The 27,301-nt window shown below is 43.5% G+C and overlaps 1 protein-coding gene across 3 annotated transcripts in view; it reads right to left on the minus strand.

Moving 5' to 3' along the window:
- Positions 1–27,301, minus strand: part of ICE1 (interactor of little elongation complex ELL subunit 1) — a 1,011,762-nt gene that overhangs the window by 92,467 nt on the left and 891,994 nt on the right. For all 3 annotated transcript variants that reach the window (XM_078687642.1, XM_078687643.1, XM_078687644.1), the window contains one exon: positions 22,158–22,264. In XM_078687642.1, the coding sequence (XP_078543768.1) occupies positions 22,158–22,264 (107 nt within the window). The remainder of the gene's footprint in view (positions 1–22,157; positions 22,265–27,301) is intronic.

The raw sequence follows: 27,301 nt of genomic DNA on the forward strand, positions 1-27,301 counted from the left end.
TATTCGCTGTCTTTTTCTCCTATTCTTCTATCTGGTATTCTGTTCTGTTGTCCTCACGAGTCAGATATCTAGGAAGACCATAACAGTTGGTGTTCACCTTTCTTTTCCTTCTCCTACTTAACCTCTAATCTGGCTTTAAACTAAACTACCTACCTCCGACTCTATGGTTGAACTCTTTGAACTTTAATTATCAGTCTCAGTTTACTGAAAACGCTGTTTTCCTCACTGGCTCTGTTCGTGTCTAAACTGCCTTTCTTTCTTTTACAGGAAAATTCTGGATTGCACCTTCAGGTAAGTCTTACTCTAATATATACATCCAGTACACAGTTTTTTCTTGCTTTCTTTTAAGAAGAAAAATTAATATATACAATTGTCACTTTTTCATTCTTTTGAACTTCGCTACGATACACTTATCTGTGGTAAGTTCTTCTTTGGAGACTTCAGTCGACTGGTACGTTTCTCTGGATTCTAACCTTCCATTGACGTTAGATTCTTTGAAGCTGCTCTGGGTAATATTCTCTGAGAACAACTCTTTTCTAATTGCCCAGTACTTTGGGGGGAACCTTAAACCCGACGGGCTCAAGGACGATACCGATAACGCAACTAGCTAAACCGTCGCTTTTGAAATAAGGAACAAGAATTATCAAGGAGCTCTGACACACTTTACAGTTGAGGGTAAACACTTCAGTGAAGTGTGCAGTTTCCAGGAACCGCGCGCTTCACCTGAATGCACTGCGCTTGAGACCCACAAAAACTAGACCGCGCATCTCATGGTAGATGCAACGGCCATCTTGGAATTTCTACGATTCCAATAACCACTCCATGTAAGTTTCTTTTGCTGCCTTCTAACTGATGGAAAGGTGTCTTTATTCATTGTTGTGCAAATGTTACTGTCTGTTTGATCCACAGGCCTGACAGTACCCCCCACCAAAAGACCGTGGATTGTTTGGAAAACACTTATGAAAGTTCTTCACTAACCTTGGGGCATTAACGTCTGATTCCAGTTACCATGATCGCTCTTCAGGACCATAGCCCTTCCTATCTACCAAATAGTAAAGTTTCTTCCTTACTCTTTTTGAATCTAGGATTCCTTTTACCTCAAATTCTTGGCCTGATGCCAACTGGATGGGTTTAGGTGGTGAATTTCTTCTCAAATCGGGGGATGTCTTTTTTAGCAGAGAAACATGAAAGGTTGGGAGAATTTTCGGTTTGTTAGGTAACTTCAGCCGATAAGCTACTGTATTTATTCTTTTCTCTATCAGATAGGGTCCAATAAATTTTGGCTGACATTTTCGATTACCTTTCAATCTAAGGTTCTTAGTGCTTAACCAAACTCTATCCCCAATTTCCAATGGAGGACCTGCTCTTCTTTTCTTGTTGGCATACTTTTTATACTTCTCTTTAGCCTGCTCTAGATTCTTTGATGCTGTGTGGTGGACTTGTGTAAAATGTGTAACTAAATCCTTAACTCCAGGAACAGGGACTTCGGTGTGACTGATTGTAAAGTTTGGGTGTCTGCCATAGTTTAGGTAAAATGGGGAAAAACCAGTGAACACATTTTTAGCATTATTGTGTGCGAACTCGGCTGCCTGTAGATAATCCAGCCATTCTCCATCCTGATTCAGAAGGAACAACCTTAAGTACTGTTCTAGTTCTTGATTAACTCTTTCGGTTTGTCCATCTGTTTCAGGATGATAGCTGGTGGAGTATCTCCCCTCTATTCCTAAGCTTTCTACAAAAGCCTTCCAAAAATGAGACAAGAATTGTGAACCTCGATCAGAAATTAATACTTTTGGAATGCCGTGTATCCTTACTATTTGGGTACTGAAATGAATGGCTAACTGTTTGGCAGTCGGGACACCCTTTAGTGCCTTAAAATGTACCATTTTGGTAAATGCATCTACGAAAACCAATATGGTGTTATAGCCTTGACTGGAAGGTAAGTCTACAATTAAATCTAGTGTGATGCTATGCCAACAGAAGGGAGGGGTTGGCAGTGGCTCTAAAAAACCTTTAGGGGCTTGTCGTTCTGATTTTCCCTGAGCGCAAAAATCACAGGTTTTAACATATTTTTCAATATCTTCATTCATCTGTGGCCACCAATAACTCCTCTTCACAAGTTCTTCAGTTTTTAACTCGCCTTTGTGTCCTGCCAAAGGATTGTCATGACACTCATGCACTGCTTGGATCTGCAGTTCCTTGGTTGGTAAATACAAGGCTCCTTTATAGAGAGGTACCCGATGCACTACTTCCCTTCCTCCTTCTTCTTGGGACCATTCTTGCATCTCTTCTGGACTTAAGGCTTGAATAACTTGCTCCTTCATATCTTGGTATGTTGTTGTACATAGTATCTTGGATTCAGGAATTATGGCTTGGAAGTTTGATCCTTCTGATTTTCAGTGTCCAATCTGGACAAGGCATCTGCCTTTCCATTTTGAGCTCCCGGCCGGTAAGTAATCACGAAATCATAGTCTGCGAAATAAAGCGACCACCTGAGTTGTCGTGGCGTTAGAGTTCTTGCTGATTTTAAGAATATCAAATTTCTATGATCGGTAAAAGACTGTAACAGTGTGCCTAGCCCCCATAAGGTAGTGTCGCCATTCTTTGAAAGCATCTTTAATGGCTAACAGCTCTTTTTCTGTTATTGTGTAGTTAATTTCAGCCGGTGCCAGCTTTCTTGAACGATAGGCTACTGGGTGGAGTTGCCCTGTTTCTTTATGTCTCTGGGAAAGAATTCCTCCAACAGCCTGGTCTGATGCATCCGTCTCTACATAAAAGGGCTCTGAGGGGTCTGGATGTAGTAAGATTGGGGCTGAAGTGAATCCTTTTTTTAATGCTTTGAAGGCCTCCTCAGCTTCCTCGGACTAGTGGAAAGTTACCCCTTTTCTGAGTAGTCGTGTCAAAGGTAGGATCTTTTGTGAAAAGTCACGAATGAACCTTCGATAAAAAATTGCAAAACTGATAAAGCTTTGAATCTCTTTCACACTCGAGGGTGACTTCCAGTCTACCACTGCTTGGATCTTTCTTTCGTCCATGTTTATTCCTGTTGGGGAGAGAATAAACCCCAGAAATTCCACTTGAGAGACATTGAATGCGCATTTCTCTAGTTTTACAAATAATATGTTCTCTATAGGTTTCTGGAGAACCTTTCTCACTTGCTCTGGATGTTCTGTTGTGTCTGCTGAGTAAATCAATATATCATCAATATATACATTTACACTTTAGTCGATGAATTCACAAAGGACATCATTTATAAAATGCTGGAAGGCAGCTGGCCCATTACAAAGTCCGTACGGCATCACCTGGTACTCATACAGCCCAAACCTAGTTCTAAAAGCCGTCTTCCATTCATCTCCCTCTCGGACCCTGATGAGATGGTAGGCTCCTCGTAAATCAAGTTTGGTATAAATTTTGGCTCCATTGACGTGATCCAATAAAACGGAGATAAGGGGTAAAGGATATCGATTCAATCCTGCAGCGTGGCAGCAGAGAGCCGTGGAGCCGTGGAGAGCACTCTGAGCAGTTTGCCGTGAGCGATAGCAGTAGCGGCTGTTGGAAAACGCCGGCGGGTTGCGGCCGCATCGGTCTGGGCTCTCTTCACGAAATCCCCGCAAAACGCCGACCGGGCAGAGGCCTTGAAGCCGGCAAAGTGCCGGGGTGCCAAGTGGTGAGCCCCGTGGCGTGTGTGCAGCGGGCGAGCGGGAGCACCGGGAGGACCGCACACCGGGAACCACCGCGGAAGATCAGCAGAGACAGCGGATTGCCCAGGGTAACGAGGAGTTGGGTCCAAGGACCACGGGGCAAGCGAGGAGTCGAGCGAGGGGTCTCCGGCACGCCGGCGTCTGCCTTCCGCCCTGCAGGCCGGCCATCTTCCTTTCTGCTCCCCTGCACCTATGTGCATCTGCCCCGGCGTGTCCCAGTGAGTTTCAAGGCAGAGGCAGCTTCGAGGGGAGATCCAGTCCAGGTCTTGCGGAGTGATCACGTGAGCAGTTGCAGCATTGGCAGTGGTGGCGGTAGTTGGAGCCCAGGAGAACCACGAAACTGCGAACGCGAGAAACCGCAAGCCGCACCAGGCGCTACAGTGCTGCAGCTATAGCGAAAGTCTAGGATCACAGCAGGAGTGGCGTAGGAGTTGCCCTGCTGCAGTGTTGCGGTAAGCCGGGGATCCCGCGAATTGTAGCAGAACTATTACACAGAGGTTGCAGCGCGGAGTCGTGGGATTTGCAGGAGGCTGTGAGGGGGCTATAGTGGTCCTTGCCACGAGAGCGGAGTTCCTGTCTCAAGCCTCTCGATTCATCGAGTGTAGAGCCGCAGGGGACGGAACCTAGAACACCGTGGTCTTACCCTAAGCTAAAGCCTCAACCTCAGTGCCGGTTCTGATTTGGTTTGGGCACCAGGCACCAGTTAAGCCCAGCAAGTAACCTTTGCATCCCCAGGTGAAGCACGAACCGTACTGTATATTTCAAGAGCATTTCAGCGGCGTAAGTCTCTACCCTATGCGCAAGATGACTTCAAAAAAATTACGCTCTGGTCGCGTGCTTACCTCATCTCCTAGCTGTATAAGGAAATTGAGGAGATCATATAATGGAACAAAAAATGTACAACATCCTTGCTATAAATCTCAATCTCAATCAACTATCACGGGTTTCTTTCGGAAAGCTCCCCTGACCGTACCTGTCAGAGGCAATATTGGAACAAGATAGCATGCATTCCAAGCTTGCCTTAGTAACATCGCCCCCCCCCCTGTCTACAGGGGAAGTTCAGGGAAATCTTTATGGTTCCACGGTGAGTTCGAAAATGTCCCAAGAAGGGTCAAGGGGCCAGATAAGATCAGGCACGGAAGATGAACCAATTAGCTCTTTACTAGATATATCTTCAAGGACAAACTTGGTTCCTGGCCCTTGTGGTAACGATCCAATCCAATGGTTTCAACAGTCACAACATAGCCTATACACCCCTTCGAATCCATCAAAAACGGAGTTTCCTGCTGTTGGTATACCTGTCGCTTCGGACGCTGATCTGCATGCAGTCATGGGTTCGGATCATCCTCTTAACCAGAAGAATCAGGAATCCTCTTCATTGAGCAGAAAAAAATCATCCAGCAAGATCGAGGGCAAATATGTTGCCATTATGGAGGGGGACATCGGCAAGGGACCCAGTGTAGAGGGTGTGTTTGGGGATGTTGTAGGAACTAGGGAGGATGCCGGGAAGGATATTGTTGCAATTGTGGAAAAGGCTTCTTTTAGTGGAGAACCCAACTTAAGGGAAGACTTTACACTCCCAGACATTGACACTGATGTTCAAATAAGGGGGTGGGGAGCCAGTAACATACACCCTGCGAAGAACTCTGTGAAGAGCGGGTATCCAATGAGCAGTCCGATGGAGAAGAACATTTGCACCGTAAACTCCCCCCCAGGAGCCTCTCAATGCCCTTATTATATTGTAGTACAAGTCCCCTGAATGGTAACTTTGTGGAGTCCGTTTATGATGCTCATGATGTTCATGATGTATTTTTGCCTTGTTCACAACCAAAGTTGAGCAACGAGAGGGATGGAGTGCCTTCGGAATTCTTTGTATGCATTGAAAGACTTTTAAGTTCTATTTTGTCTTTGTTGGAGAAATCTGTTTTTAGTTCAGATCATATGCTGGAAATGATCTCCGTAATGCTGTTTGAAATACAGAAAGTAAATAAATTAGGCACCATTATTCCCCCCTCCATTATACCTGCACGATTGGATGAACAAGTCGATGTTAGTCCCCCTTTATTTGCACCCTGCGTAGAACACAGTGACGTGTCTGTTCAAGCAGGTACACCTCTCTTCTCACTGTCCCCAATAGAAGCTTCCTGCAACCTTGAAAATGAAGAGCTAGGTTTAAGCTTACTCTTTGAGGAAGCTGCAGTGGGCCCTCTCCTGGGACACGTCCCACTAAAACTTTACCCTTTATTTATCAAGGGGAAAAGGGGGGCCGGCGAAGCCAATAAGGAAGCAGAGAATATTGAGGATCATGCTGGGCAAAAAGGCGTGGGAGTGATAGAGGGGGAGGTCCAAAATCCATTTGCCCCTCAGGCCCAACCTCCAAACCCCCTGGTGGACTTGGGAACGAAAGTAGTGAAGAGGGGTGGGCTCTTAATAAACTGCAAAGGAGAAATAGGAAAAAGAAACAAAAAAGGAGAAGACGATTACCTAAAAGAAAAAGGTCAAAGTTACACTTCCCACAGATCCCAGATAGCCAGAGTGCTGCTCAGATTGCAACGGAGGAGGGTGGTTGTCAACTACTCACTGGAGAAGGTGCACCCAGGAACCCAGTTGCAGTACTTCCGTCTCCAAATGGGAGAGTTGGGGCTACTGGAGCAGTAGCGGCATCATCAAGTTTTCCGCTGCAGTCCCCTTTAGTACCTCATTCTCTTCTGTCTAGTGAGGGGGATGATTCCTTGGGGAGGAGAAAGATGGTAAACTAGAGGTGGGGTCTCTCACACAGATCGAGACCAACGCGAAGGAACAGGTGGTTAATAATGGCGATAAGGTGCCTCTATGGATTCCACAAAGAAATGCGGTAAAGAAAGTCAATACGGTGCAGACCGCTTCATCGCCCATAGTGGATTTCATCTGGCTATTTGAGTCCGAATTTGTTCCGATAAATAGAGGACTCCTTCTTAAAATCTTTTCTGAAATAGAGGCATTGCAGTTGTTAGAAAGCAGGGATATTTTAAATGTGAATATTATCCAGCACGAGAATGTTTCCTTTTCTAGAGTCACCTTTTGTTCCCTGTTAGTGGCCAACTTAGCCATACAGAACAGCGAGCAATTTTTAAAACGAGGGTTAGATATAACTTCTGCAGCAAATTTTGAGGATTATTCTACTAGGTGTAGTACAATCCCACGACCTCAAGATCTGAGGCCGGGTAATCCAGTGGTGTTGAACGCCATGGGCCCAGACTTCGAGTCTCCTATGGGCAACGCTAAAAATATTATGGTCTCATTAACTAAAAGGGCCGTTCAATAAACTTGGTGCCTGATTCTGTAGTTGCGTGTCATCCCCCTAATAAAGAAGATGACTTAGCCCAGTGGAGTTGGGTAGCAAAAACCCTGAATACCAACCATCCAGAGGTAGAAAGAAGTGCTCTTCTGAGGTAGCCAGGGGGGCTACTTCTGTCCTGGAACATGGCTGGTCTGGGGCACGGTGAAGAAAAATTGAATTATTTAAAATCTTTAAACCCTCTGATTATATGCCTACCAGAGGCTTGGGCGTGCAAAGATCTCGATTGTAATGGGTTTTTTACTCTCTCTTGTTACGCTAAGCACTCTGAAAGGGGACATGCTAGTGGGGGGATCGCCATTTTGCTTAAGAACAGTATTAATTGGAATCAGAAAGTTTTTTATCATCCATCTAATCTCTGTATTTGCCTGAAGTTGGCATGCCTGGGAGAGTCCGATAGGCCTTCCTTCTTCCTGGTGGCAAATCTCTATATCCCCCCAGGGAAAAATTATGACCATCTGTTGAGTTCACTTTTTTTGTATATCAATGAGATAGCCACCATGGAAGAATGCCCTCTAGTGATATTAGTGGGAGATTTAAATGCAAAAATTTCTAATTTGTCGCAGGTATTATATGCTAACCCAGATAAGGAAGAAATTTGGTACATTCCCGAGTCGTTTTTACTGGATAAAATAAAAACGGACAAGCGGGGATTCCTCCTGCTTGATAGCATTAGAAGTCCAGACTTGGTTATTCTAAATGGGAGGATACCAGTCGATAAAACAGACCAATTTACCTTTCAGTCCTCCCGTACACAAAGCCTATTGGACAACGTAGCTATTTCGTATCAAATTTTTGGGGACTGTGAAAATCTAGAGGTTATTCCATCAGTATGGAGTGATCACAGTGTAATATGCCTGACTTTGGCCTTTAACCTATCCGCACTGAATCAAGGGCACTTGTGCCAGGGCTTGATTGTTTTTAATAAATCTAAGGGTCGTTCATTTTGGACACATAAAAATATCGTTGAGGTAGGCGGGATATTGAAAAATAGTCTTCCAGAACAGTATGGTTGCCTTTCCGCAAATACTATGCAATTCTTTGAGGCACAAATGAGGGAGATAAAAAATTTAAGCTCAGTACCCTCTGGCCGACGTAGAATAAATCAGGATCCCTCTATCCTGAAGGCTTTAAATTATGAAATTAACAATTTAGTTCGGAAGCAATATAAACAATTTTCTATATGTGTGCAACGGGAAATTAATCGCCTAAAGCGAGTCAGAGGCCGGTATAAATTAAGAGTAAAGAGAGATGAGATGGATGCAAAATGGATAGGGGTGAGAGAAGCAGCGAGAGCTAAAGATACAAAAAAGTATTGGAACCTGATCGCAGAGTATTGAGATTCTAGACAGAGGGCACTCCCCGTTCCGATCCCAGAAAGAGAGTGGGTGGACTACATTTCATTACTATATAAATCTAACAGCTCAGTCCCTTTTCAGATGCCTGTAATAGAGGAGGCTGTCTGTGTAGAGTATGGTCCCCCGTCAAGGGCTGAAGTGATGGGTTATATAAAGAACGCTAGAACCTCCGGTGCACAAGGACCGGATTGTATACCAATTATGCTAATTAAAAAGGATCCAGCTGCATGGGGAGCCCTCTTGGCGCCACTATTCAACTACTGCTTTCAATCAATTAGTATTCCCTCATCTTGGAAGGGGAGCATCATAGTCCCGCTGTATAAAAAGGGCTCAAAAAGGTCACCAACTAGTTTCAGACAGATCACGCTGCTGGACGCTGCGGGCAAATTATTCTCATAAAGCATACTTCAGCATGTGCAGCAATGGGCCCATGACCTGAACATCTTACCACCAGAACAGGCTGGTTTTCGAAAGAACCACGGAACGCTGGATAAGATCGCGGTCGTCCAGACCATTGTGGAGAAATATGTTTTCTCAAAAAATATGTCAGTCTATACAGCTTTTATTGATTTCTCCACAGCGTTTGAGAAAGTGGATCGTCAGACGCTGTGGAGAAAGCTCTCTCATCTTGGTATGCCATATCATCTTTTGGGCCTTATAATTGAATTACACACAGACACTTGGTGTCAATGTGACGATGGGTGGCTCGCAGGGGCTTTCCTGCAGGATTAATACACATAACGGTCTCAAGCAGGGTTGCCTGTTGGCCCCCCTTTTGTTTTCGCTTTATATTTTGGACCTCCCCGAGAAATTAAATTCAGTGAAGGTGGATGCCCCTAAAATTGGTACAATGTCCATTGGCTCCCTACTATATGCAGATGACGTTGCAATCTTTGATTTAACTCCCATTGGTTTGCAGCGTCGTCTGGATGTTTTAACTAAATATGCGGAGGACCATTGTTTGAAAATCAATATCGCTAAAAGCAAAGTTTTAGTCTTTCGCAAGAAAGGTTTTCCAATAAAGAAAGAGTATAAGTGGCTGTTGGGGCACAAAGTTCTTGAATTGGTCAATACGTATCTGTATCTGGGGAAGGTTTTCTCAAAAAATGGGCGTGACTCAGAGCACATCAAAAGGTGTGTTGGCAAGGCCGCCTCCCAGGCCGGAGCTCTAAATAGATTTTATAATACCTGCGGGAGACGTCATTTTAATCATGTTCCGTCAGTATTTAAGGTTAAAATCCCCCGACATTAACTTATGCTGCAGAAGTTTTGGAAAGGAATTACTGGCTCTCTTTCGAGAAGGCTGAAGGCCGGTTTTTCCGTCAAATTTGTAATTTAAATTCCTTGGCTGTCCCACATGTTCTTCGTCTGGAATTCCATTTAGTTTCTTCTTATATTTTGTCCTTGGCAGCGGTTCTGAGGTGGGGGAACTCCCTTTTTTGGGGGGATGAGGGCACCCTAAGTGCCGCCCTGAAGTTGGAAATGTTTGCAAAATTAAAAGATAAATCTGCATTTTTTAGATCATTTGCTAATGCAAACCATTTATTTGGGCTTAATTTAAACTGTGATTTACCCATGCCAAAGCCTGTATTGAAGTTATTTCTAAAGAAGTCAATAAGCACGATTAGTACGGCAAGAGATATGGCTTTAAGTCACCCTAAAGCCCGTAACGGGGTGATCTGTGCGAGTGCGATATGGAGCAGACCCCAGCCCTATCTCTCATGGAATATCCCGCACGGAATTAGAAGGCTAATACTACTCTTAAGAACTAACTTGCTGCCCCTGAGAGAAGTAACGGGCATTTGGGAAAACACTACTAGAGAGGAGAGAATCTGTGAACTTTGTTGTTCCTAAATACAGGATCTTAATCATGTGTTATTTGTGTGCCCAGAACTTCGAAGGGCAAGGCGAATGTTTTTGAGACCTTTATTTATTAAATGTAATATTTGTTATGCTCAGGAGGCACGATCTTTCGTGTTGTCCCCTCCAAATGAAATGACTTGTTATAGAATATTTCAATTTTTTAAAACATTCTTGGATATTTATTAGAATTGTATTTGTTATAAAGTATTTCTTTTTTTTTTGTATTGGTGTATTTTTGTGGACCTCAGTTGGAGTTCCGTAACAAATAAACTAATTGAATTGAATAGTAAAAAAATTGAATTGAATAGATTCTTTTTTGTGATTCTGTTGATTGCGCAGTAATCGATACATGCCCTCAGATGTCCTTCCTTGTTGGGCACAAAGAACAAGGGAGATGAAACTGGTGATTGGGAAGGCCAGATAAAACCATTCGCCAGGTATTTATCCAGGTATTCTTTTAAATGTTGATGTTCTTTTTCCGTCAATGCGTAGACCCGGCTACAAGGGAGATTGGAACCGGGTTCAAAATCTATCTTGAAGTCATAGGCACGATGAGGGGGAAGTTCGTTCTGCCTCCATTTAATTGAAGACATCTTCAAAATCTTGGTACTCCTGTGGTATTTCTGTAGGATCAATTACACACACCGAACCTCCTGTAGAACATAGAGAATACGCAGGATTACCTTCCCTTACTCCTTTCCAATTTTCAAAGCAATTTCTTTTGCACTAGTTGGACTCCATCACTATGGTCCGAGCACTCCAATCGATGGTGGGATTGTGCTCAGTGAGCCATGGTAATCCCAGGATAAGATGAAACTGGGGTGTATCGATCAGATTAAATTGAATCCCTTCTCTATGTCCTTCTGAGGAAATCATCTCTACCTGTTCGTGTGACGCACAATAGGTCCGGATGATAACTTGGTCCCGTCAACAGCTCGTACCGGTTCACTCCTGAGTTTGGGAATAGCTCTCAGTCCTATTTTTGCAGCAAACTTTAAGTCGCAAAAGTTTCCAGTGGCCCTAGAGTCAATCCTCACCACAACCTCGGTTAGGGTTACCTGTCGAAACTTTATCATCTTTGATAAGATCATATGTGGTGAAGATGACTGTAGGGTATTAGCGATTTGATGTTCACTTGGAGTTTTCTCTTGATTCGCATCCACCTGTACAACTCCTCCTACAGGTGGTGCTGCGAGTTTTCCTTCGGCTTAAACGAGGTTTTTGGCTTCTTTGGGCATCCTCTCACAAAATGACTATTGGACCCACAGTACATACATAGATTGTTGGTCCTTATATTCTTTTGTTAAATGCCCCCTTATCGTTCCGATTTGCATGGGCTCAGGTCCTGATTGTCCTTCAGTGATATTACTGTTTTCTGCTCTGACCCTATCAAATCTTGGAACAATTGGCCTGAAATCTCTCCTCCCCTCTCCTTTACGTTCTCCCTGAGGAAAATCAATCTCTAAAACCAGATCCACCAGGGCTGATATTTCTGTGGGACGATTAGGTATTTGGGCAAGAATATCTTTCAGCTCATCTTTTAGTCCTCTATAAAATACTGCCGCTCTTTTGCTCTCCTGCCAATTTGTCTCCACTACAAGTTTATTAAATTGAGCTAAATAAGCTACTAGATCTCGATTTTCTTGTCGTAACTCTAATAGTTAATTATCTGCTGCTTGCGAGATTCTCCGGCGAACAAAGATACAAAGGAATTCTTGTTTAAACTCTTCAAAATTATGTAATATTGCATCATCTCTTGCTACTATTGGCATTGACCATGCTGCTGCATCACCACTCAGGTATAACACAAATGCCACCTTGGATTGCGCGTCAGGAAAAAGGGAAAAACGACACATGAAATGCAGAGAGCATTGGGTGAGGAATACTTGTGCTTTTTGAGTGTCTCCGCTAAAACGTTCTGGGGCGGCTAACGGTATTACCGGAGACAAGGAATGTATTACTTGTGTAGTTAATCTGTTTGTAGTTTCAGGGGAAGACTCTAATGTCTCTCTTCTGTAACTAGTTTGTTGCCCAACTCTCATTGCTAGTTCAGCGGTTTCCTTTCTTGAACTTATCACTTCTTGCCTAAGGTCTTGATTTTCTTCCCAAACTGCTACTAGCTCTTTTTAAATAGCATCTAATACTGACCCCAAGCTTTGTAAATTAATCCCTTCCGCCATTCTGTTCAGGTGCAAATTTTAAATGTGGGCACTTCACTCTGTCACGACTGGAGACAGATGAATCCACCAGAAACTTGCACAGGAAAAGAAGATGCCTTTTTCCCAACTCCCACTCGAGGATACCCCAGAAACAAATGTATATCAAGTCTCCAGCAAACCCACAAGGGGGAAAGGGAAATTTGGATAAAATAAGAAAATGAGAAGAGACAATCCAGGAATTCTGTCTTTCTTTTCTTCCACCTTCTCTAGCCGAGTTAGTTGTAGTGAAGGAGTTGAAAGATTCTAGAAAATACAAGAATTATTACAACCTATTCTAATCTATTCTACTTCTTGGATACTAGTTTACTATCTCTTACATATCAGTAATTCCTTGATTCTAGCTTCTCTTCTATTTGCTGTCTTTTTCTCCTACTCTTCTATCTGGTATTCTGTTCTGTTGTCCTCACGAGTCATATATCTAGGAAGACCATAACAGTTGGTGTTCACCTTTTTTTTCCTTCTCCTACTTAACCTCTAATCTGGCTTTAAACTAAACTACCTACCTCTGACTCTATGGTTGAACTCTTTGAACTTTAATTATCAGTCTCAGTTAACTGAAAACGCTGTTTTCCTCACTGGCTCTGTTCGTGTTTAAACTGCCTTTCTTTCTTTTACAGGAAAATTCTGGATTGCACCTTCAGGTAAGTCTTACTATAATATATACATCCAGTACACAGTTTTTTCTTGCTTTCTTTTAAGAAGAAAAATTAATATATACAATTGTCACTTTTTCATTCTTTTGAACTTCGCTACGATACACATATCTGTGGTAAGTTCTTCTTTGGAGACTTCAGTCGACTGGTACGTTTCTCTGGATTCTAACCTTCCGTTGACGTTAGATTCTTTGAAGCTGCTCTGGATAATATCGTCTGAGAACAACTCTTTTCTAATTGCCCGGTACTTTGGGGGAACCTTAAACCCGACGGGCTCAAGGACGATACCGATAACGCAACTAGCTAAACCGCCGCTTTGAACTAGGAAACAAGAATTATCAAGGAGCTCTGATACACTTGACCGTTGAGGGTAAACGCTTCAGTGAAGTATGCAGTTTCCAGGAACCGCACGCTTCACCTGAATTCACTGAGCTCGAGACCCAGAAAAAACTAGACCGCGCATCTCATGGTAGACGCGACGGCCATCTTGGAATTTCTCCGAATCCAATAACCACTCCATGTAAGTTTCCATGTAAGTTTTTTTGCTGCCTTCTAACTGATGGAAAGGTGTCTTTAGTCATTGTTGTGCAAATGTTACTGTCTGTTTAATCCACAGGCCTGACAGATGTGCCCAGATTAATACCAATATCTAAATAGACTGGTTCCCAGAGGGTGATAAAAGACTGTTGGAGGCCCAATAAAGCCTAACTCAAGCCACTGCAGCTTCGACACTCCAGCCAACTACCATGGTGACCAAGTGGAGGGAATTGGCCCAGTTGCTGACAAAAGGGGACTTGCATATCAGTCTGGAGAGCTCCATGACAAACTCTTGAATATGGTAACCTCCCAGATGCAAGCATCTGCTCTATAACATATGACAAAATAAATCAAGCGATGGGAGACAAGAGTATCTTCAAATGAGGATGGCATTCTGGCAATGAGTCAGGGACTAGAGAAATCCTAGGACAATTAGGTCCAGAAGGAAGAGGATATCAAAGTGCTCTGGGATAATTGCAGGGAACTCAAAGACAGGCTGCAGAGCGGCAACATTAGAATCTGCAACGAACTTGAAAATGAGCTGAGAACAAACATTCTAGACTACTGTCAGAACCTGTTGAGTCACATATTGAAAGAAGAGCAGACATTCAATATCTCTATAGTTCATAAACAAAATATGGGCACTACGTGAGAGAGTAACATAATTCCCAAATTGGGCCTGCTGTAACTCAAAGACAGAATAATGAGAGGGAAGAAAGGCTATTTACACAACATTAAAGGATCAAAGCGTAGACATCTTTCAGGACATCTTCCTAATATACTCTGAATAACAGAAGATCTGTAGATAAATGGTTATTAGGTAGGAAAAATAAATAGAACAGACTATGATTAGGAGCCTGAAGATTAGAAGAACAACAGGAGACTTATAAATTATAAGTTAAGGACAGAATTGCAGAGTAGAAGCTGGTGACAGACAGGGGTGAACTAGAATTTCACTAAAAAACTAGAATTTCACTAAAACTTTGTTCATAATAGCGAGCAACTAATTGGAAAAAGAGAGTGCTAGTTGCTTTCAGAAGACTGAGGATGGGAGAATATTAGATTCTGAAGAAGGAGAGGGTCCATCAGGCGGTGCAGACCAAGACACATTTCACCACTGTGTCAGGATGTATCAAACTCCACTGCTGACTAGGTTTTTGGTAAGAGATGGGAAGGAGAGGAAGGCTAGGCCAGGGAGGGAGGAGTTGTTGGGAGGTTTGTTTTGAGGATGGGCACGAGATGGAGGCACGAAGTGGGACTAACAATCCTTGTGTATTAATGCACTAGGTGGCCGAGACTGTAGGTGCGCAATTCAAGGACAAACACTCTACTCTGTTGAGTCATGGTTAAGGTAATAAATAGCATGGAATGTGCGAGCCTGATTTTCCGAGTCAAAAAGCATTAGGTACCGAGGAAGGTGGGCGGTGGTTTATTATCAGAAACAAGAAACAAACTATATCTCACACAAAGTTTTGGAGTCATAAATTCTAAATAGGCATTGGCAAAGCCAACAGGTTTTACCTATGCGAGAGCTACTGGCTTTCTCCACGTTTGTTTTAAACGTTGCACAGCAGCTGCTATGCAACAGCTTAAAGTAAAAAAATAAAAGCACTATACCACCGTCAAAGCTTGGCAAGTCATAGTACTTTTTTTTCATACTTTAAGACATATTGCGCAGCAGTCCAAGCTGCTTTGTAATAAGTAAAAAAAACAGATTGACTAAGCCAATAGATCTTGCATAGACACAACTTATTGGCTTTGCCAATGCTTTTTCAGCCTACGGTGCATACACAAACAGTTACTGCATCACAACAAACAACAAGGCAGAAGTGGGCAGCAAAGGCAAAGATTTCTAATCATTTTTGTTTGGTTTTATTGAAGAATACAAAATATGCAGGTGTTTTGGCTTCCAGTGAAAAATGCAAATAAAGAAAGCGTGCCTACCAAAAGATTGGCTTTACTTCTTTAGCATTTTAAACTGAACAAATCTCCTTTATGGACTATGTGTGCAGGTATCCCAGAGCACTTCTTGGAGTTGGTATGGACAGTGACCCTGTTAGAACTGGGTTTTCTGGTTGGCTATGGTATGCACCTAAGCCAGGCAGTTCCCACCAATGGTCAGGCCAAGCCAGCTACGCACCAAAGATAACCTGTGCTCACCCGCTGGTAGCTTGGCAGAGAGCAGACAGGCTTATCACCAGAGGCAATGTGTAAAGCATTTGTGCATCACACACACAAACACAATGAACATACCACAAAAGAGACCCTCAAATTATTATATAAATATATATATATAGTATATTGTACATAAAACCAGACCAAAACGACATTAATCATAAGTACTGTGCAATTACTCATGTAGTACTCGTTATCCTTGGCAATGCAAGGCAAAAATGACAAGTCAGTAAATATGTAATGCAGCAGAAAAGCACATTAGTAAATATGTTGCAAGTGATGCCAGCAAGAATATGAACAAAAAAACACAAGAATGACAATATTACCATAAAACACATAGGGCAAAGCGCACCTGTGCTCCTACTAAAATGTCTGTTATTTGGGTCTTACACATAAGGCACAGGAGTCCCTGCGTACCTACTGCCCATATTACGGTAATTCTGACCAGTTCCTAAATAGGGCCAATAGAGGGCCTCCTTCGAGGTCTCACCCCTGAAGAGTACAGCTGCCCAAGTACAAACAAGGTACAGCCTCAACAAAGGGTCGGGTGTGCAGAATTGCAAACGCCAGCTGTGCTGGGTGAAGTTGCGTAAACCCGACGGTGCGCACAGTACCAGGGGGGAACTCGCAAATGCCAAGGAGCGGGCGTCACGCTCCTGGAGCCACACCATGGGGAGCTCCTCAACAGAGCAGGCAGTGAGACGTCAGCTTCACGGCAGGGTCGTGGGCGTCTCAACAACGATCAAACGGTGAGCCGGATTTAGCCGTGCTCACTAGATAAGTTATCTGTTCCGCAGAAACTGGCCCAAATTCCCTTAAGGCAAAGCAGTCTAATACCTCACTGTTTAAGTCCAGCCGACTCATAACCTTACAGAGGCATTCCAATTCAAGTAGATTAGATCCACCTTAGCCTGGAAACTGAGGGCTAATGAGTCACAAAAAGCTTGGATGATACATTAGCATGGCTGCATGATGGCGCTGCCAGTTTAGACACCACACAAAACAATTGTTTAGTGGATTCTTGTGCAGTTTCTATTTCCCTTGTATAGTAACTACTTTTTTCTTTTAATGAGAGGCGTTTATAGTTGGACAATGCTAGTTTATAAAGAGATTTTTCCTGGCTGTCATACTCTAGGTGCCAGCGCTTCTCTTGTTTCCGGCACCTTTGTTTCTCCAGCCACAGAGCCTCAGAGAAACACGGGCCGAGGGGGAACTCCTGTTTTTGGAAGCTGTTTTATATGGGACTATATTAGCAAAGGCTTTTTGAAGCCAATCCGTATAGTTTGTAGTAGCCAATTCTGGACCTAGAATAGCTTCTGGCTGAGTATTAGATACATACTGTTTAAGAGCCTAGTCTATACCATTCCAAGACTTAACGTGTTTAGGGGATCTCACCTAGTGTATGGGGAAGTAGGGTGCAGAATACAGATATCGAATAGTACTGCATGGTGATCAGACCAAGTCAGAGGAAGGATCTCCTTTACCGAGATCTTCTCATTTTTTGTGAAAAGGCCATAAAGCATGTGTACGCCAAATGAGTATGGACGCTGACTTTTTGATAAAGTCATATAGAATCTAACTCAGTGGTAAGGGATATAGAGTCCCTGTCATCAGTGGCTTCCAGATGAAAATTAATATCCCCATAAATGGTAAAACTTGATTCACCTGAGGTGGGTTCAAGTAGGTTTCCTACCATTGATTTAAAGTCTCCCATAGGGCCGGCGGACAGTAAAGGAGGATCCCCTTAAAAGACTGATGATTGGAAAGCATTATGTTAAAACTTAGTGCTCGCATACCGTTGAGGGAACCATTTCTATTTTTACCATGTGCTTCGTTATATGAGAGCCAAACCTCCTCCTCTATTCTTAAGTCTATCACATCTGTGTGCAGAGAAGCCGGCAGGGGTGGCAATAAAAAAAAGTCTGGACCAGCTGAAGGGTCGGCCCACGTTTCCGTGCTAAATTAAAGATCAAGATGATAATTATCCAGAAACTCTGCTATTTCATATTTATGCTTCAGAAGAGAGCGTGCATTGATAAGGGCCGCATGAACCTTATTGTTTTCCTTATTCTTTTGAGTATGACCATTCCTAGTCACAGTTTGTACCAAGTTCGACTGTGCCCAATCTTGGGCCTCCCGTACAAACCCACAAGTGTAGCAAGGTACTTTAGCCCTCTCGGGCAGGTTCGCTGGGTTGAGGCGCACACAAACGTGCTGAAATGACTTAGCATGCATTTTAATTGTGCACAGTTTCTTGTTGGTATAGCAAACTAAACATTGCCCCATACCTGGTAAGGGAGAAGCAGGGGTCCTGGCGCTAGGCACGATCCGGGCGCAGACAGGCTTGCCTTTGGCGCGCCGGAGGTGCGTCCGCTGCGTGTCGGCACCATGCTGCACTTTTAACCCGAAAGGAGGTGGAAGAACCCAACAACTAGACCGCAACCTCCCTGTGTGCAAGAAAGGTGGCCAAGAGAAAAGAAAACAGCCGTCTTCCCTCCCTCCACACAAACTGCACAATAGAGCTGCGGTGGACTGGGGAGAAGGAAGAGTCTGCCAAACTGCAAGGGCACTGCTGCGGTGAGTAATGCTGAAAGCTCCAAGTGTCCAATGAAAACAACCAGAGCGGTGCAAATTTAAATGTTTGAGGGCACAGCGTTAAAATCAATAATAGTAAGTGAAATTTAAAAACATTTATAAAAACTTAATAGTTAAAGATAAGCGAGGCCACAATGAGTATAAAAGGAATTAACACAAAGCGCTTCCTTCATTCATATCCTCCTTACATTAGCAGTGCAGACTTGGCCAATACACTTAAGAGAATTCATTCTGGTGTGGTTGTGCGACCTCAGTGTGTAATACACTACCAACCCCTTAGGACTCTTAGGTTTCGTCTGTCAAACCTTTTAGCTCCACCCCAGGTAGCTCTAGTACTAAACAGCAAGGCTTACACAGAGGAACAAGTGTAAAGTATTAAAACAGCACCCAAACAATTGAGGGAAAAATCGGACAACACTGAAGAAATCCGACCCCAATTTATAAAAATACTGTATTTTTATACGTTTTTAGACACTTGAATGAAAAATATCCATCAGAGGGTTCAGAAGATAAATATTTTACCAGCACAAATAAATCAAAGCATTTTCACTCAAATGCAAACAAGCCTTGGCAAAGTCAACAAACTGAACACAAAATTATTTTCAAAGAAAACTTGGGTAAGTGTCAAGGCGGACAGTTAGAAGTACTTGGGGTGACCAACTCTGATAGGGAGCTGGTCAAGAAGACCAGCAATGTATTTAGAAACAGTTGCCTCTACAGAAGAAGCAGTCCTCCAGAAGTTCCAGGCACATTATTCAGCTTACAATGGATTCCTATGGAGTGGTCCTGTTGCAAGGGATGACGGATGCTGAAGATTCTCTAAGGATGCAACGCTGTTGAGGGGGGGCCTTCTTGCAGGGGTTACACGATCCACGAAGATGGTGAGAGGCTCTGACTGCATGGTCAACACCCATGAAGTCCTCTCTGGTCTGGCTGAAGTCCAGTTCCCACTGGACTACCAGTCGCCCCTGGACTACCAGTTGTTGTGCTCATGGACTAATCCTTCCTGGGTCCCAGCAGCACTGCAAACTCAGGTGCAACTCTCTGCATCTGTTCTTGGTACTGCACAGCAGCGCTAGTAACAACTTGAAGACTTTGGATTACCAACTTGACCCAGCAGGCTTCTTCACCTCTTGTGTCCCTGTGCTGCGATCAAGAGGCCAGTCAGCTGGCCCTTGCATTTCCCTTGATTTGACTGGCCTCTGAAGATAGTTTCCACTTGAGAAAGACACGGCAGGCACAGTCCCACTCTTCTCTTGCCACCAAGTGCAGCAGGTGCAGTCTTCAACGGTGCAGCGTCCCTTTGCTGGTCCTTTGGTGCAGCAGGCCTGTCAATTATTCAAGCCAGTTGAGATCTGAGTTCTGGGAGCCAGGGGTTTCCTTTATATCTTCAGAAAATGCCCTCAGGGTAGGATGCGATTGGTAGCCAATGGACTACCAAGTTCCCTCTCTCCTGATGACGACTTCCTGTGAAGTGTAGCATCTGGCTATTCCAGGATGCACCATTCTGCCCACTCCCAACATGGCAACACAACTCTATTGACACTCAGAGATCCTTAGCCCACCCCCAAAGGTGTGGCGACCAAGGGGCTACACGCCCATGTAAAAACTGGTTTGACAACTGGCTTCTCACTGCTTGCCTAAACAATACAGCGCCTCTATCCTGAGTATTATCTTTTTGTCCTTCAAAGGCGGCTTCTCGTTCGCCCACCTCTGGGGGTGGGCTAAGGATCTCTGAGTGTCAATAGAGTTGTGTTGCCATGTTGGGAGTGGGCAGAATGGTGCATCCTGGAATAGCCAGATGCTACACTTCACAGGAAGTCGTCATCAGGAGAGAGGGAACCTGGTAGTCCATAGGCGGCTTCTTGTTCAAAGCTAGCCTCTTGAGCTAACACTCTTGTGGCTTCCTGCAGGAGGGAGTTAACACCTCTTCCCCATATAGGCCCCTATTGTGTCCTTTGCCAGGAGTCATTAGCCTGTCTCCACAGGTGTGAAGAAGCTATCTGCAAAACAAGCTCTGTGTACATCAGTAAAAGGGCACTGGAAACCTTGGGTAATAAAGTGGCAACTTCTTAAGTTCCACTTTGCTGCTCTGTGGCATTAAATTTGATTTAACCATCATATTGAATAGTATGCACTGATTTCAGTACCAACCTTAGCAGTCCCATTCAGATGTTACCAGGTCTGGGGTGCCAGCTTGTAACTCTAACTGCCAATGGGGCTACTAGCATTTGCACAGTAAAAACAACAATTTAGGGCTTTTTACAGCTGGAATATATAAAAGTACAGGTACGACTGTTTGATGTACACATTACCTTAAATGGCAAAGTTGAGTTAGCAGTTTAAAACTTCCCTTTCTGCCTGCAGTGGCAGACTGGGAGCCAGGTTTTACCTTGCCCCACTCAGGGTGGTACAGTAAGTGCTGCAGTTATTGGGGGACACTGATTTACAGGCCCTAGGTACCCTGGTACCATATACTAGGGGCTTAGGCTATGCCAACTGGGGACCAGGCAATTAAACATGTGCCATTTTAAGGGTCAGAAGACACACAATTGATGGATGGAATGTAGAGCAAATCAAAACATTCACCCCCAGTCAAGAGATCTGGGTTAAATTCATCATTCTTTTGCTCACCGAGCCACCCCAGTTTAAACATGGCCATATGCAAATCAGTCTTGACCCTGTGCCTCATAGGAACAGTCCAGCCGGAACTGTCAAGCCAGGTCCTCCCTGGACCGGAAACAAGCATCCTAGGACCGGTTTCGGGGTTTCACCCTTCCATCAGCCAGGATAGCTTGAATCCAGTGGCACAGTGAACCCGGGTCCCACGTTTGGGCATACCCAGCGCACTTAGGTCGAGGAAGAAAAAGACACACAATTGATGGACGGAATGCAGAACAAATCAAAACATTCACCCCAGTCAAGAGATCTGAGTTAAATCCATCATAATTTTGCTCACCACGCCACCCCAGTTTAGACCTGGCCATATGCAAATCAGTCTGGACCCTCTGCCTCATGGGAACAGTCCAGCCCGAACTGCCAAGCCAGGTCCTCCCTGGACCGGAAACAAGCATCCGAGGACCAGTTTCGGGGTTTAACCCCTCATCAGCCAGGATCGCTTGAACACAGTGGCACAGTGAGACCGAGATCCATGTCTGGTGATACCTGGCGTGTTTTTGTAGTAGATTGCCGACCTCATTGACATTACTGCAGTGAATATAGCTAGTGGGTAGATGACTCTCTCCCTTGAGGCTCTCTCTGGGTTGGTGTAAATGTGTTCTCACTCCCCAGTTTGTACTTTGGCTCTTTCCAAGTGAAGTGAGTAGGTTATTACATGGATAACGATGTACAATGTGTTTTTATGGAAGTTAGTCTTGAGTGCTAATATGGAATCATCATCGGACAGAAAACGACTGAAGCATGGTGAATATCTAGGTCAGAGAATACCAGTATTCCACAGATAAGAACAAATGGATATTTTACGATTACACTATATAACCTTCACTGCACACACACGCAAACTGTGTGTGCAAGCTACATCAAAGCAATGATTACCCAGTGTAAAAATGTCATATTTGGTGTATTTTATAAAGTAAATACATTATAAATAATCCCACAGTGGCAATAAGATCATATTACTTTTCTGTTACAATGCCATTAAAATTGCAGTCACATCAAGTGGTACAGCTGATCATAGAAAATTAACATAAAATGCTCACCAATTAACCGGAGCACCGCTGCCACAGAAATATCAGAAGTAAACGTCACATTGAGACAACCCTTTTTGTATTTTACCCACTTATCCATAATGGGCCAGAGCTCCTTGCTAGAAAAAGAACAAAAAATAATGTATTATTATGTTAATTAGTAATTGTAGCTTTGATTTCTGTATGACTGCAATGCAATCGTGCATGGATGTTTGAATTGTACTTTGGTCTGATTTACAAATCTCAAAATAAATTCAAACAGAGTCAGGAAGAAGCCTACAGGTCTGGCAAAAAATGCTTTAGTGCTCACACAAGTAGCTTCTAAAGAAATAAAGACATTAATGTTCTACAAGCTGGAATATAAAACAGATCTAATACTATCTAATATTATAATACTGTAAATAACATTTTCAACATACTGCAGACTAAGCAAGATTCACATTTCAAAGATGTTTGGGCCTCGAAGGTGAAAAGCTCAAAGCAACACTATACTTGTCTGTGAAATGAGTTCTTCTGCTATATATTTTCCCCACATCAATACTTTAACCTGCTTGTGTTCATTGAGCTAAATAGACTTATAACACCCTTACCCTTACTAGGAGGAGCTGCACAACAGAGGTCCTAATAATATCTAAAGGAATCCTACAAGGCCGCCTGCCACGTCTTCCTTTTCCTGGACCTTGGAAATGCTATAGCTCCACTTGGCCCGAACCTTGGGATGAATAGGCCATAAACTGCAAAACTACAGTTATTCAGTCTTCCCAACCACCACAGGCTTGCATTAAACGCAGCAAATTAATTAGCAAAGAAAAGATAAGAGAAAAGACCAAACAAAAGGTTTCTTAAGGAAAAATTGACTTCTTAAGGATGTGATTAAGCATCAGAATTCAAACAATGTTTAAAGCACCGGGTAGCAACATCACAGATTTGGTGATGTGAAATATTTACTTAGGGCATCAAAAACCAAAGTCAAATCTTAAAGTATCAAAACATCTTACTAAAGAAAGGAGGCTTTGGTCAGGGGCAAAGAATAAGAAAATAAACAAATACTAAATGTACAGAGCAAGTTACTGATCATTCTGGTAGATACTCTAATCGAAGACTCCTACCCTTTTGAATAGTTCCCAGACATCAGACAATCTAGAAATCCTTTAGCAGTACCGCTGCGAGGCTGTAGGTGGCGATATGTGGTTTTACACCAACGTCATTCCGCTGTCCGGGCTTTACATGCCCCCAGATACAGAGCCCAACAACAGATTGCGTGAACCAGTGAGCAAATCGCTATCCTTGGGACCATTATAGGTGGGAAGGGTGCAGTTTACAGAATGGGAAGGGTTAGTGAGGAATTTGCGGTGAGTTCCAAAACATCTACCAGAAAGCATTACCGAAGGAAAGTAACTAGTTCTTCTGATAGATACTTCTAACCGTAGAATCCCTACCTTTAGAATAGATACCAAAGTAGTACCTCCCAGGTGGTGGGTCTGTGAACAGGCTCAAACCAAAAATTCCTGCAAGATCAAGCGGGGTAACGAGCCCTTCTTGTCAGACCGGGCTGTCCAGCCAGTAGTGCTGCGTGAACATAAGGAGCAATGCCCACATAGCCTGGCAAATGTCCAGAACAAGAAGTCTGCATACCAATGCAGAGGTAGGGGCGTTGGCTCTGGTGGAATGAGCCTGCAAACCTTCAAGGAGCTGCTTCTTGGCAAGCGAAAAGCTGATGTCAATAAAGAGCACGGTCCACCAACAAATTGTCTTCTTATGTACTGCCTTGCCCTTCTTTGTTCCTACATCCCACAAAGGTTGTTCACAATTTTCTCTGGCAAAATCGATGTAAAAGCTAAGATGTCTTTTAGAATCTAGCTGTTGAAGTCTCTCCTCCTCCTTAGAATGGTAAGGTGGGCTGAAGAACTTCATCAGAGTAATATTTTGCCCCACGTGAAATGGGGTCACCACTTTCAGAAGCATTCTTCGGATCAGTTTGTCCGGTTAAAATATGATGTATGGCGGATTGGTGGATAGGGCTTGTAGCCAACTCACCGACTGCGCCGATGTTATGGCAAAAAGTAAGGTTGTCTTGAGGGTCAGAAGCCATATAGGACAGCTATCCAGCGGTTCAAAAGGAGTGCATAGGAGGAAAGTAAGGACCAAATTCTATTCCCACTGGGGTAAAATGAATGGAGTAGGGGGAAACATATGTTGTAAACCTATAAAGAAATGTATCACAGAAGGGGACTGAAACAAAGAAGGCTGATCCGGCAACTACAAAAAAGCAAGGCCTTGCTGGGCTGTAGATAACCGTAAACACCACCACAACTTTGGACATTGTGGCATGAAGTGGGTCAATTTGGCAGGCATTTACCGATGTTGGCTGGATAAAATTAACAACCTCTGCAGTTAGGTCAAAAGCACTTAACTGCTGCTGCTCAATCTCCAAGTACGGAAGAGGAGTCTGTACAGGTCAGAATGCAGGCCCCCACTATGATGCAGCGCCAGAAGATCCTCATGAACCAGCAGTCTGATCAGAGGGCAGAAGCTCATGCCCAGGAGTTACAGATACCACAAGGATGAATTGGACCCGGTTGTTTCTGATATTGGGATATGAGATATATTGAAAGACAGTGTACAAAGCCCAGAGTTCTACTCTAGATAGAGCTCATCTCCCAGAAAGAGAGACACTTTGGAAATTCAACACCTTTTCTGTGGTAGACTCTATCTAACCACGGATTCCTCGCCTTGACAATTTTCCCAGGTGCCAGTCTGAATCGGGAAGCTTTCGTACTAATTCCATTGGGCATCACTAGATGGCGTCATGTGGGTCCGTGCCAAGTTCATTGCATTCCTCATATGACGCTGAGGGCACTAATTCTGTATTCAGAATCAAAAGGAGGGAGGAGGAATGTAGTGTCCGGTTAATTCCCCTTGTCAGACCGCAAAATCAAAAGAACAGGACACTTGTAACTACGTTACACGAGGTTTGTAACAGACAACCCTCATAAACGCTATGTTGTTAATCGTTGCGGTTTATGTTGTTCATCCGCCCCACATAGTCGTTGTGGCATTTATCATCGGGTTGTCTGAATGTGCTGTATGCCAGCCTCAAGCCTGAGGCAACCTCTGGAGTTGCGTAGTAGTATCCAGAGATGCACTAATACCCCCGTTGGTGAAGGTGAAGGTAAAATACCCATCTACATCCTTGAAATTGTTTAATTAGTACAGGATGTGATTGGTGATAAAAGAAATGGATATGCACTGTGAACAGGTTACTGGTTCATTGCATATTACTTGGTCAACATGTTTCTGCTCCCTTTGCCCAGCCGGGTCTACGGAGCATTCGTCAGGACAAAACAATTACATAGAACACACAATACAATGTTAAAAACTACTCACACAACTTGTGCAGTATTGACTGAGTAGTCAAAAATTTTTCTCAGTTTTGATAAGGTGGTTTTACCTGAAGCATAGGAGACAAAAAATCAAGCTACTATTTCTGCAGTATTCAACATTGGGGGCAATAGACTAGCTAATTCTTGCTAGTAATAAGACAAAAACTAACTTTTGTGTCATTGATATTGTCTGTCCTGGGCACTTATGGAAAGGGAGTAACGAGTCTTGTTGGAGAACTAAATAAAGTGAGGGGAGCACATCTTGAGACAATGTGTTTATTTTGTGAAGCATGCACAATGCAAGTATGGTATTCATCGAGTTGGTAACGTGATATTTTTCAAATGTCAACTTCTAGGTATTACGATTGCATATATTAGAGAATGAACGCGGTCTAAAGTATACATGCAATCATTGTTTTACACTCTATCTTTTTTTACCTTATGGTTGCAGATTACTTTCCTCGTCAGGGGACTACTCAGTCAATACTGCACAAGTTGTGTGAGTAATTTTTAACATTGTATTGGGTGTTCTTTGTTTTGTCCTGACGAATGCTCCGTAGACCCGGCTGGGCAAAGGGAGCAGAAACATGTTGACCAAGTACTATGCAATGAACCAGTAACCTGTTCACAGTGCATATCCATTTCTTTTATCACCAATCACATCCTGTACTAATTAAACAATTTCAAGGATGTAGATGGGTATTTTACCTTCACCTTCACCAACGGGGGTATTAGTGCATCTCTGGACACTACTACGCAACTCCAGAGGTTGCCTCAGGTTTGAGGCTGGCATACAGCACAGTCAGACAACCCGATGATAAATGCCACAACGATTATGTGGGGCGGATGAACAACATAAACCGCAACGATTAACAACATAGCGTTTATGAGGGTTGTCTGTTACAAACCTCGTGTAACGTAGTTACAAGTGTCCTGTTCTTTTGATTTTGCGGCACTAATTCTGTGCCACATGCACGTGCAGACATCAGTTTCTTTCTGATCTTAGTCCGTGCCGACGGATGTGGAGCGACTGAAATCAGAATATGGTAGTATGTCCGGATTGGAATATTATTCATGGATTTTGTGAGTCCATTCCACGGAATGGAGAAGAGGGTGGGTCGGTTAGTAATCGGCCGTTAGATTGAGACTATCAGAAAAGGCATTACGACCCTTCTAATAGTTTTCTAACTGCAGATCCCTCACCATGTGACAGATTCGAAAGCAGTACCTTTCCGGATGGAGGGTCTGTGGGATGGTTCAGACCAGGAAATCTTGAAGGACTGATCAAGTGAAGTGCCTGTCCTGCTGAACATGGCGGTCCAGGCAGTAAACCTTTTCAATTTTTTATTCAAACGTTTTTATTGTCAAAATATTTATAACAGAAAAGCAATGAAAATACACATAGTGAGAGATACTTACACATTACAAGGTAAGGTATAAAGCAGTATATAGATTAATTAGAGAATGTGCATTACGTGAAATATGATCTTACATGTAGTTTTAATATAAGTAGAGGTGATGGCTATGGGCCTACTATAGGAAGCAAGGAGGAAGCAATAAGTATGAATGGTCCGTGAACAAGGACTGAGTAGATACAGGTATACAATAGTTGGTTGGTGAATGGAATGCCAGGGTGTGTAAGGGAGGAATAGATAGAGGAGAGAGAACAGGAGAGGATGGGAGTAAGGGAAGGAGAGAGAAGAGGAGGGGGGTTGGTCTCCTGTTGTGTAGTCGGTACCAGTGTGGTTTTGGTGACTGTAGCTCTGCAAGACA

Source organism: Lissotriton helveticus, chromosome 4_1 (genome assembly GCF_964261635.1).
Source record: "Lissotriton helveticus chromosome 4_1, aLisHel1.1, whole genome shotgun sequence".
In the NCBI taxonomy this organism is placed as follows: Eukaryota; Metazoa; Chordata; class Amphibia; order Caudata; family Salamandridae; genus Lissotriton; species Lissotriton helveticus.